Below are 12,922 nucleotides of genomic sequence, written 5' to 3'. Positions count from 1 at the left end.
CTCGCTCCGCTGAATTTCCCTCTCCCTCTCTCTCTCTCTCTCTCTCTCATGAAAAAAACAAAGAGAGAGATAACAAAGACAAAAGGACAGTAGTTTACTAAGGTAAAGACTAGTATATGGGTAAGAGGAACTTTAAAAGTATTACAAGGAAAAGGTAAGCTGATAGGAAGACGGAAGATGAAGTTTTTCATCAAACCGAGATTTGTATTCATTATAGGGGTGATTATGCTGATTTTACAGTACGGAAAACGCTTCCACTAGATGAGGTCGGCTGCCACTTCCACCTTTCTCCCCCCACGTCCAGTTTATTCTCTTTGGCTTTCGCCGAGCATCGTGGGCATTTGCTGTTCTGTAAACAGAAGAGAATTAGTGGATTTGCCAAGTACAAGATAAACATATTTCCCAGTGTCCTGGAGCTTACACTATCGGACTCTGACATTTTACCTCGATACCGCAGATTCCAGGCCCCTGCAAGCGTTGCTTTCTGATTTCTAAAAGTATAAAAGTTTTGAATTAGATGATTAATTTGCCAAGTCGTTGCCTCGGTACAAAGTAACTCTGGCCATCAATATAAAAATATATATCTGTATAAAAATGCGAGGTGGCATGTAACAACGTTTTTATTACTATGAATTTTGGAACGACTGTACATGCTCACGGACGCCACGGCCATAAAGTAATTAAATGGGGAGGTTGGGACGAGTGGCTGTAACATACGATATCCCGTGACATTTTGCATCATCGCGCGCACAGTGCTTTACTTTCATAGTCTCTCTTGTCTGAAACTCGGTACTTCTCGTACAAAACAACGATGGCACAGTAGCCTAAAAGTTTAGAAATGCATGGAAATAAGCCTAGCATTTCCAACCTTCTTATTGTGGGTTTGGGACTCACTGTGTACATTGTGCAAAGACGACGGGAAAGCCTACTACGTTTCTGTTTCGAAACCCAAAGGGAAGCCTCCCAAGGATAAAACCCTTAATCACCAGGGGCACGTTATGTTATGTCTCAGTCCACAATCTGTCTGACTGGTGTAGGGTTGGGTGCACAGTGAGCCTACGGTAGACGATGCTGGAGTTAAATAACCCCACATTCTTTCAGAAAACGGCTCCTCCATTTAAAAACTTTTTTTTTTTTAATTTTTCTAATCCCGTGGTTAGAACTAGGTGCCAGAGAGACAATCGAGTCGTTTTAATGTCACAGGCCCTCCATCCAGATCAAGAGAAGAGTGGTTAGCGAGTTTGTAAGGCAGCAGAGACTTGGTGTGGTTGCGGGAAAGTCAGGGGCTTTATGGCAAGCCAGCTACAGGCACGTCTGGAGGGCGAAAAAGTCTCTTTCAAAGGCCACCAGCGTGGAGTAGCGGGAAGGCAGTAGAAGCAGAGAACAGTGAGAAAACATTGTCTCGTTTCCCTGACACATGGTTCTTTGTGATTCCGGAGATGGGGACGCAGCAGGGATGGGAATTCTCTTCCTGGATTGAGAAGGGGGGACCAGGTTCTTCACGAATGCTGGTCACAGTACTGACCCTTTGAGCCTTCACTTTCCTGCAAAGACATTCTAGCCTGGTGGGGCAGATTTGCCTGTTTACTCCTGGACGCCTAACAACGTGCTCCTATAATTTATTTTTATCCTTATAGAGAGAAAGATAAGGTCAGGATCAATGAAGTATTATATTCTAGAAACATTAGGTATCTTGATGTTCTTTTCTTCCCTCTTTGATTCCACTTAACGCATTGATCGTGAGGGTCCCCCAAAGTTTGGGGCACGTTAGGATCAACTTCTCTCACTAGACATGCACCTAATTGTCCTCCTATGCCTATGTTTTTTTAATGCGTTCCGGTGAGTTCCAGACAACAGGTGGGCATGGCAGCTGGTGAAACGCACCCGTGAACGTCGGCATCCAGGTGACTGTTAGCTTTCTGCCTAAACGCAGGAGTGGAAAACCAGATCCATCCTAAGCTTTTGCCAAAACGTTTCTATCAAGCGGCCAAAAGACAACACAGAGAAACCTTTTTCTTGGGCACTTCTCATTTTTATACCATTGCGGGATAGGATTAGGCTTGAGAAACTGTAACGGCGGGCAGACCACAGGAAGGATCCCCCGGAGTGTGGGTTTCTATTCCTCCCCAAAAGATAAGTCTCTAAATATTCAGCATCCTGAATTCGACAGCTAAAGAATTCCCCAATTTATGTTACATTTTTAAAAAAAAAAACTCTTGTCTGAAATGCTCTTGGCATCATCGCCACTTGTTACTTTTCAAAGAATGTTGGTTTCTTGACCCTTGGCTCTGACCAGTCAGGTGTATCCAGTATACTTTACCAGCCAAAGAGCTGTCTTTGATTTAGTAATATCCTGATATGCTTGAGATGTTAGGATGTTCCCTCGAAAGGCTTTTTAAAAACTTTTTTCTGAAGTATGATACACACATCGACACTTCCAAAGGCTTTTAAAGTCAAGAACGATACTGTTGGGTTTTCGCAATACACTGATCACGTGCCTGGGACTGTGCTAAGCACGTACTACCACCTCATTTAATTTTCTTGCCAATCCTTTAAGGCAGGCACTGTCATTATTCCCATCTCACCAGGCAACAGATGCTTGGAGACGTTAGGCAACTTGACCAAGGTCACATAGATACACGTCAGAACCAGAATTCAAACCCCAGTTTTTCTGACTCCAGAGGTGCTCTCAGGACGAAAGAAATCTATTTCCCCAGGGAAATCCCGCATTGATGTAACTGCTGAAGTCTGTCACCAATAAACTCGAGATTTATTGCTTGCTAAAACTATTTTTGAAACTGTGCTTCCAGGCTTAATGACTTCTATACCTATAGAGTCCAAGTGAACATTCAATTTGTTCCTGGTGAAGTGAAACGAGACTGATTCTGTGATGCTTTTACACAAAAGGAATGACTCGCGAATGGTAAAAAGTTCAAACTCTGTATTGGCCGCCTAGGAGAGCTATTTATGGAAAATGGGTCTTTCGGCGCTGTTTCTACAGCCACTTTGAGAAAAGAGGAATCAGCTAATCTGGCTAAAACACTATTGGCTTCATGTAACCACAGGATCAGATGGGCTAATGTAGGAGTTGAGAAGGCGCATAAAATTTGCCATTCTTGGAATTCAGCATAAAAGATCAAAAAAAAAAAAAAGCCATATGGAAGTGTGGAATTGCTGTATCGTACACCTGGAATTAAAATACAAACTTTTTTAAAAAAGCAATAATAGGGGTGCGTGGGTGGCTCGGTTCCAACTCAGGTCATGATCTTGCGGTTTCATGAGTCCGAGCCATGTGTCGGGCTCTGCATTGACACTGCAGATTCTGCTTGGGATTCTCTCTCTCTCTCTCTCTCTCTCTCTCTCTCTCTCTTTCTCTCTTTCTGCTCTTCCCCTGCTCATGCTGCCTCTGTCTCTCTCAAAATAAATAAACTTAAAAAAAATTTTTTAAAGCAATAATAAATAAACAAACCAAGAACAGCTAGTGCCCCCTGAGCAGCACTTAAATAGTTATAATACAAATTGACTTCCTGAGTTCAGCTGTCTCCGAGCTGAAATCCTTATATCTAGTGGCAAACCGGGAAATTAGCAATCACCTGTAATCGGCTGTAAGCAACCAGACTTCTGGAAAGAGGTTAAGGCTTTGAGCACCAGCCATCAAAGTGAGCAGATTTACCATTCCTGACGCTACTGATAATGAATTGATAATGAATGTCAAGTTGGAGCTAGAAGGTGTCTTTTGTCCTATTAACATTGAAATATTGGCTGTTATGCCAGAAAGTCAGTTAGAGATGAAGAGAAACTCATCTCCATAGATGAAAGTGATCCTTTGTTTACCTATGAAAACACAGACCTTCAAGAAATCACAAGGTATTCTCACTCAGAATACTTCTGGGCAGGGGCGCCTGGGTGGTGCAGTGGGTTGAGTGTCCGACTTCAGCCAGGTCACGATCTCGCGGTCCGCGAGTTCGAGCCCCGCGTCAGGCTCTGGGCTGATGGCTCGGAGCCTGGAGCCTGTTTCCGATTCTGTGTCTCCCTCTCTCTCTGCCCCTCCCCCGTTCATGCTCTGTCTCTCTCTGTCCCAAAAATAAATTAAAAAAAAAAAAAAAAAGAATACCTCTGGGCAAAAGGATTTGCTTTTAAGAGGTGGATCTCCGTCAGTTAAGCAGCGACTTTGGCTCAGGTCATGATCTCGTGCTTTGTGAGTTTGAGCCCCGTTTCGGCCTCTGTGCTGACAGCTCGGAGCCTAGAGCCTGCTTCAGATTTTGTGTCTCCCCTCTCTCTCCCTCTCCCCCTCTCATGCTCTGTTTCTTTGTCTCTCTCAAAAAATAAATAAACATTAAAACATTTTTTAAAAAGAGGTGGACTCTACTGGCCACAAGACTGGAAGGTAGCATGCTTTGCTTTCAGAGGGCTTTGCTTTCAGAGGGCTTTGCTAGAAGAAACCAGCCTCCAGCCTCCAGCCTCCGTCTCCTTCCACCCTGCAGTCTACTGCCCATGCCTCGCACTGGCCACAGCCTTCCAGAAACCAGAGCTCGAGGGAATTCGGCCTTCAGAGGCTGCAGTAACCCTGGGCCCAGAGCAGTGCAGAGAAGGGCAGAAGTGGATATGGGGGAGCAGGAGTACCCAGTGCAAACCAAGGTTCGGTCTCTCCGTGTTTCAACAAGCGAGAGAGAGAGAGAGAGAGAGAGAAGAAACAACTGACAGATGGCCTCCGTATGTATTATAATATATTATACGATACTAATCATGTAAACAGCACATCGGAGGAATTTCATAACATGCAATAAATAGAGAATTTCTATAACAGATCACCCATTAATAAAAATCAGCATAATGACATGAAGAATCTAATAGATCAACTAGCAAAATAGGAGCACATTATTTCCAAAAGATAAATTACATAAGTGAAGAGTGTTTAGTCTCATCAGTAGAGAAGAAATCTATGTTAAGACCAACATAAGATCTATTTTTCCTACTGAATTATCAAGAAACATGGGTAATACCGAACACGGGCAAGGATACAGGGCAGTGGGTCTTTCAGTACGTACTATTAACAAAAGTATAAATTGGTGCAGTCTTTCTGAAAATCAATTTAACCGTGATTCCGCTTCCGATATTCTGTCTTAAGGAAATGATTAAGAACACAGATAACGACGGATGCACAAAGATATACATAAGAGCTTTAACTACCACGGACCAAACAAAGGAAACAAATGTCCCACATGAATGGAATGGTTAAGCAAATCACACAGACATCCATTGCATCAGATTTTACGGGGGCATTACAAATCGTGCTTACGATGAGATTTTTTTTGTCATAAGGTAAGCAAAAATGCAGTGTGCAGAATTGTATGTGTGATATCGGCACAGCCAGGTTTAAAGAATAAAGTCAGGAAAATACTGAAGAAAAAAAATGTCACAATGTTCATGAGAGTGGCTGTTTCTCTGAATAGTGAGAATTATGGTGATTATTTCCCCTTTTGCCTCTTTCTGCATTTGTGCGCTTCCCAAATATTCTAAGTTGAGGATGCATCGTGAATATTTACTGGATGCCCACGTTGTACTCATTTTTGTTGGGAGGAGCTGGACACACAACACTCTTGAGGTCACAGTACTTGACTCAATGTGCATGTGATCTAGTGTCTTATTTTTAGATTGTAACTTCAAGAATTAGAGAAGAAGTAAGGTGTTGTTTGTCTAAGTAGAGTAGGTGAGAAGGAGTGTCCCATCTCTGCCCCATTTGATCTCTGCCCCTCGGACCACCTTTTCAAGCCCACAGGGATCATGGCTGCCTTACCTTCCAAATATGCCCAAAACCCTAAGCAAGGTAAATCAATACAGTTTTCGGAAAGAGTAAATAAATAAAATGTCTTCAAGGCTTTGGAGTAGGTAAAGAGCTCTTAAGCAGGACACGAATGTGCTAGTAAGAAAAAATGGTGAATTGTATTAAATTAAAATGAAAAGTCTGTCCATCACACCACACGATGGAGAGAGTAAAAATGCAGGCCACGGAGAAGAAAGTCTTTACGAGTCGCGTACAAGACTCCTGCCAGAATATGTAAAGAACTCCTACACATCAATAAGAAGGCAGGCAACCCAAAAGAACAACGAGCAAAAGTTTGAACAGGCGATCACAAAAGGATATCCAAATCAACACGGCAAGGTTTCCAAATAGTAGTCCTCAAGCAACGCAGATTAAAACCACAATGTGATATCACCTCAAGTTCAAAAGGCAGAGAGTAGCAATTGTGGACGAAGATGAGGAGCAGCTGAACTTCTGTGCACCGAGGGCGGAGTGCAGATTGGTACAGCGGCTTTCGAAAGCACTGAACAAGCTCTACGCAAGCTGAGCGTAAGGGGACCCCGTGATCCGGGAGCTCCAGTGCTAGCTATATAGCCAAGAGAAACACATAATGTGTTCTTCGCGTTACATTTGTAGTCACCCAAAACGACAAACGATCCGAATGTCTACCAGCAGTAGCATGGATACATAAAGGGCAGTATATGTATATCAGCAGAACTCTCCAGCAGTGGGAGCTAACCGCGACTACGCGTAACAGCATTTGTAAATATCACCAGCTTAGTGGTGTTGGGTGAAGGAAGCCAGGACAGCGGGAGTATGTGCCACATCATTCCGTTTATGTGACATTCAAAACCAACTCAACTAATCTATGGGGTTAGAATTCAGAATCACTGATTATCCTTGGCAGGGAGTGCCTGAAAAGTGGGGAGAAGGTAGCTTCTGGAGTTCTGGTGATACTCTGTTTGTTTTTTAATCTGGCTGGCGATTATGCTGGCACATTTTTATGAAAATTCATCAAGGCATACTTTTCGGTATGTATGGTAATCGTCGATTACAAATTATAGGAGAGGGGCCCCTGGGAGGCTCAGTCGGTTAAGCATCCAACTCTTGATTTCAGCTCACGTCATGACCTCACAGTTCGTCAGGTCGATCCCTGCATTGGGCTCTGCGCTGACAGTGCGGAGCCTGCTTGGGATTCTCTCTCTCCCTCTCTCTCCGCCCCTCCCCTGCTCAGCGTGCACGCTCTCTCACTCTCTCAAAAGAAGTAAATAAACATTAAGAAAATTACCTGATATATATTTATAAACGTGTACATGTATATGCGACATATACACACATCATGCACACATGTATAAAATATGGAATATAAATATGTATTTATACACACATAGGTGCACACACACACACACACACACACACATATATTCCATCCAAACTGTAACCGCTTCTGACGCTCCTCTGAGTGTCATTTTAACATGACTCCAATCACTGTGTGACCAGTTCCTCTCTTGGAGTCTTTGCCTGTGGCTGGAATAATAGTCTTTAAAACGGAATCTGGGTGATATCCGTCCTTGGCTCATAACCAGCAGTAACTCCGCATGTCAATCAGAATAAAATCCTCAGAGGAGACGTAGATCCCTGACAGCCTACATAAACTAGCCTCGCCACCCAGACCTGTCACTTTTATCCCTTTATCCTGCTTCATTTTTCTTTACAGTTCCTCTCACCAGCTGACATGCCATTGACTTGGTTATTGATTTATAACTGGCCTCTCCACCACTAGTATGTAAGTTACACGAGAGCGGCGACTTTTGCTTTCTGCTTTATGGCCCTGACATCGAGAACGGCGCCCGGCACAAAGTAGGCAACGGATGGATGAATGAGATCATCACCAGAAAACATAAGAAGTAGGCAGAATTCGTATGTGCAGCCTTCTTTCACAGGTTAGGAAGCAAAAACCTGAAATCACCCCCTTGATGTTATTCAGGAGCGCAGCTCAGGTTCGTCTCTCTCTCCCTCTCTCTCTGTCATCCATCCCCTCCATGTGGCACACATCACACATTGCCACGCAGCGCAGTCATACGATCCTAGTGGCCGAGAATCAAGTGAGGGGGACATCCAGCTAAAGACGCATTACACTGGAATCGGGCATTTCTCTGTGAGCCTTGTTTTGCGGATATACGGCCCTTTTGAATCCATGCTAGTAAAAAAGACTATCATTTTACTCGCCAAAAATACACGCATTGGGGACCTCGGGATGCCCCCTTCGGTATTCTGCAGAAGAAGAAATTTTCAAACAAAGTAACGCCATTTTGTTAGGTTCTACAACAACTCGACACTTTTCAGGTCCTGAAGATGAATTTTTGTAGGTGAATATGTCCAGAGATTGAGATTGGTTCCATCCGAAGTCCTGCCTCCCTGTCCTCCGTGGGGCTCCCGTTTACATCTGACTCCCGTGTCTGGAGACACTGACCAGTTTTACCTTTTCACAGAGCTACCCAGTACTGTCTGCCCCTCCGGAGCTTGTCTAAAACCTGGTTAAGGGGTGCCTGGGTGGCTCAGTTGGTTAAGCATCTGACTTCGGCTTCATGAAGTCAGCGAGTTCGAGGTTCATGAGTTCGAGCCCCGCGCTGGGCTCTCTGACGTCAGCGCAGAGCCCACTTGGGATGTTCTGTCCCCTTCTCTCTCTGCCCCTCCTCGGCCCGCGCTCTCTCTTTCTCTCTCAGAAATGAATAAACATTTAGAAAATGAGTAAAAAAATAAATAAAGCCTGGTTAAATGTGCAAATGTTGGGGTGGGGGAGGGGGAGGGGGAGGTCCAGTTTGGTTGTCAGCCTGGTTGGCCCTTCAGTTCGGTTAAATATGGGGGGGGAGTGGGTGATGGGCATTGAGGAGGGCACCTGCTGGGATGAGCACTGGGTGTTGTATGGAAACCAATTTGACATATTAATAAAAACGGATTATTCTATTAATAAAACCATAATTTTAGAATTATTAACATTATTATCATATTAATAAAAATAAAATAAAATTGTAAAAAGAGAGAGAGAGAGTTTTAGGCCCTTTCAGTTACTACAAGGCCGGGGACAGTTTGGTTGCTTTGTTTTTTAACCGATCGAACGCGCAACGGCGATAAGCCCACACAGACCTGCCACACGCTCCACCCTTACTAAGGGTCTCCTTCCCCTCGCCCCTCTCAGAAAGCGGGAAGCATAACATCCAGCTGTAACTGCAGAAGCGGGTCAAATAACAAAATGAAACCCAAGAGACATTGAGTGTCACAAGGCCAGCGTCAGATCATTCGTTCATCACGCAATTCAGTCTTTTAATAAGGCCGAAAATGATGGTTAAAAGGAATGATGCTTTTACTTCTAAGCTGAGTGCGAAATAACCATTAATGTCACAGGAGAAATGGGCGCCAGTGTTCGTTCTGCAGCTCAGCCTCACGGCTCAGGAGGTCAGAGCGCGGAGTAACCAGGGCATAAAGTTCTGGCTCGTTGGCCACACAACTTGGAAGCCGTGTAGCCCAGGGCAAGTCGCTTAACCTCTCTGAACATCGTCTCCCTGGGGGTGTAAAATGACGATGGAAAAACACCTACCTGTCAGGGTTTTTGTGAAGAGTCAGTGAGGTCTCAGTTCTAAAAATGTTTTGTAGCCAAGAATACACTATGATAATGTATAGGGTTCTTAGTGTCCTTAAATAATTCATTGAATATCGTTCTTAACCTTCTGTCTACCTCCTGAAGCCACTTCCCTAAGGTTTAGCTAAAGCACTCCCCAGCCCTGAGGTCTGCCTATCCCTTCCGTTTTAGATTGGGATCGTTTTCAATAATTCAATGAAAAAACTGTGTATGTTCCGTATCTGAGCCATCCCACCTAAGCCTTTGGAATCGAACTATGGCCTCTGAAACCCAGATCGTTGATGCAGCACAGATATGAACAAGCGATTCCCTGACACCCTTGAGGGTAGGAAGATTGGAGGTGGAGATTGAAAAGCGAGAGAAATCTCCTCCCTCCCCATCCCAACATGGAACAATGCCCCTGCTAAACATTTTCTTCTCTATAATAGAAAAGGTGACTATTTAGTGAACCCTTATCCTATGCCAAGCACTGTGCTATGTATTGTTTCATGCGACTTAACAACATCCTGTACTATTATTGCCACCTATAGACAAGAAGACTATAATTAGAATAAGTAGCTTGAGGGGCACCTGGGTGGCTCAGTCAGTTAAGCGTCTGACTTGGCTCAGGTCACGATCTCACGGTTCATGGGTTCGAGCCCCACGTCGGGCTCTGTGCTGACAGCTCGGAGCCTGGAGCCTGCTTCCGATTCTGTGCCTCCCTCTCTCTCTGCCCCTCCCCCACTTGTGCTCTCTCTCTCTCTCTCTCTCTCTGTCTCTCTCTCTCTCAAAAAATAAATTAAAAACATCAAAAATTTTTTTTAAAAAGGGATAAGTAGCTTGACCAATGTCACATGGTAGAGTCAGAATTTGAACCCAAGCCTGCCTAATTCCTTTCCTGTTTTTTTTTTCCATTTGTTGATTGATTACAGTAAAACCTTGGATTGCAAGCAGCTCGTTCTGCGACACTGAACATCACGTGATCACCACTGAGCCGATCGTTCTTGAAATTGACTTTGACAGACAAATGCTTCAGATTACAAGCATGTTTCCACCACAAGTTATGCTTGCAAACCAAGGTTTTGCTATATTTAACTCCTACATTTTAACTAACTGTGTGTCTGTGTTTGCCTTTCTGTTCCTTTATCCTTTCGTTTTTGGATGAGTAGTGTAATGAGTAGGGTAGAGGCTATGACCGAGATGCCTAAGGCATGGTCACCGTGCTTAAGGAACTGTTCTAATCCACTGCAAGAATGGTGACAGATAAATAAGTCCCTATACGACGTGGAAGAATTTAAAGCGGTCCATAAGGAATGGAGCATTAGCCTTCTTACCGGGAACATGGAAATACCACTCTCTATACAGTGGTTGTTAGGATACAGTGAAAGGCCTATATCGAGCGTTTGGCAAAGACCCTGTCTCATAGAAAATGCTCAGGATAAGGATTTTCTAATGTTGTCAGATAACAACTAGGATACAAAGCTAGGAAAGCAACTCGGCGTCAGATTTCGAGAGCCTTGAATGCTGGTCTAGAGTTTGGACTTCCAGCTTGATAAAAACAGTTGTGCCAAGGTCAGTGATCATTCTGGAAAGGAATCAGAGCTGACGCTAGCTTGCACTGCCTTTCAACATTCATCATGAGTGAGACGGAGGTGAGGGGCACGGTTGGGACTGGCTTAGAGGGGTTTTGTGTTTGATGCACTAAAAGGAAAGATGATGTTTTCAAGTTTGATGCCCTGTACTTTTTCTCCCGCAGTAATTAGTGAATGCCAAAGGCAGCAACTGGAGTCTGTGCGCTACTCTTCTCGCTACGCTCTGGGCCTCTTTTATGAAGCTGGCACGAAGATTGATGTCCCTTGGGCTGGACAGTACATCACCAGTAATCCCTGCACACGCTTCATCTCCATCGATAATAAGAAACGCAATATAGGTCAGTACCCCCATTATTTCCCTTAAATACAGTAACAATGGTGGGTGTAGATCACGAAAAATGCTGTTTAATTGAGTGTTGCCATTCTGAACAGAGCAAGCATTTAACTCCAAGCCACAGGGGATAAAATTTAATGTCACATTTGGCCAATAATAAAATACACAGTGCAACCAGCAAAGTTTTTCAGAAAATCATTCCCCACATGGTTCGTATTACCAAGTTCATGAAAATAGTGTCAGAAGTTTGAAGATTTCAAAATGGCCCAAGTGTGATTGCTTTAATATGGGTCGATCTACATACAGAAGTATCTCTACTCATTGTGTTTTGTTCGTTTGGCTCTTTTTAAAATTTGGTAAGCGCTGCTCTTTCCACTTCCCAGGCTAGAAGTAAAAAAGTGAATTTGACTATGTTACGAAAACCCTTCACTTCCGTACAATTTTATTTACTTAACTTTCATCTGGACGACTACACAAAATTACTTTGTCTACAATATAACGACAATGATAGGTAAAATGTTTCGTAAGAGCTTTACTAGAATACCAGGGCTAAAATCTCCACTCCACATTTTTTGTGGAAGGTTGTTATTAAAATTAGATTTGAATTGCTAGAATAAACATGATGCTCATCTTAGGAATAAAGGAGAAAGGGTATTCTTATTTGTAGGATTAGCATGGTCCCTGAGATACTGCTTTTCTTGAAGAATAAACTGTAATGATGGAAAATGACTAAATTCTTGAAGGGAATCGTCATTTCAATTTGTTGTGTTGTTTTATGGTGCAGGGGATGGTTTCATGAAGCCGTTAGTTAGACGTCTCGCTTGATAAAATCACCAACTAACGTTTCCCGGCTTGCCAGAACTTTATAATGACAGAACTGGGCTGGAGTATGGTTTTTATATCGGAGCACATGATCTTAGAAAAATGTTTCTTTTATAACTTAAGACTCCCTCAGGGCCAGACTGTTTATGTTAACATGATACCACATATATGTACAATCAGCAGTTCATGAAATGCCCTGTAACAGCAATGGACTATTTTTAACTCTACAACTGCTTTGTTCTAAGAAGAGGAGAATGGCCCTTGATCTTCTCATGTTGTATGCCACGAATTAGACATTATCCTTTGTGTATTGCTTCATAAGATATGCTATCTGACAGGGTGCATGCGGTAATATATAACAGAAAAATCCATTTAAACTCGTTTAAATAACGTAAGGTCATTTGTTATATTAGCCACTGTGGACTGAATTCCTCTCCAAAAGTCTTGTGTTGAAGCCCAAATCCTCAGTGTGATTATATTTGGAGATGGCTTTTAGGATGCCATTAAGGTTAAATGAGGTCATAAGGGTGGGGTCCTCATCCAGTATGATCGGTGGCCTTATTAAGTGAGCAAGAGAGAGATCTCTTTCCTTGTGCACATACCAGGGGAAGATCATGTGAGGATAGTGAGATGGCGAGAAGGGGGGCTGTCTGCGATCAGGAGGAGAGGCTTTACCAGGAACCAAATCAGCTGGCACCTTGATCTTGGACTTCCCAGCCTTTGGAGCTAAGAGAAATAAATAAAAAGAAGGG

General features: G+C 43.4%; 1 protein-coding gene across 3 annotated transcripts in view; it reads left to right on the top strand.

The window, feature by feature from the left end:
• The window catches only part of RNLS (renalase, FAD dependent amine oxidase), a 280,392-nt gene that overhangs the window by 191,776 nt on the left and 75,694 nt on the right, over positions 1 to 12,922 (top strand). For all 3 annotated transcript variants that reach the window (XM_049646052.1, XM_049646050.1, XM_049646051.1), the window contains exon 5: positions 11,179 to 11,352. In XM_049646052.1, coding sequence (XP_049502009.1) covers positions 11,179 to 11,352 — 174 coding nt within the window. The remainder of the gene's footprint in view (positions 1 to 11,178; positions 11,353 to 12,922) is intronic.

Source organism: Panthera uncia, chromosome D2 (assembly GCF_023721935.1).
Source record: "Panthera uncia isolate 11264 chromosome D2, Puncia_PCG_1.0, whole genome shotgun sequence".
Lineage (NCBI taxonomy): Eukaryota > Metazoa > Chordata > Mammalia > Carnivora > Felidae > Panthera > Panthera uncia.
The sequence above is the reverse complement of the archived record's forward strand: the minus strand, read 5'-3'. Positions and strand labels throughout refer to the sequence as shown.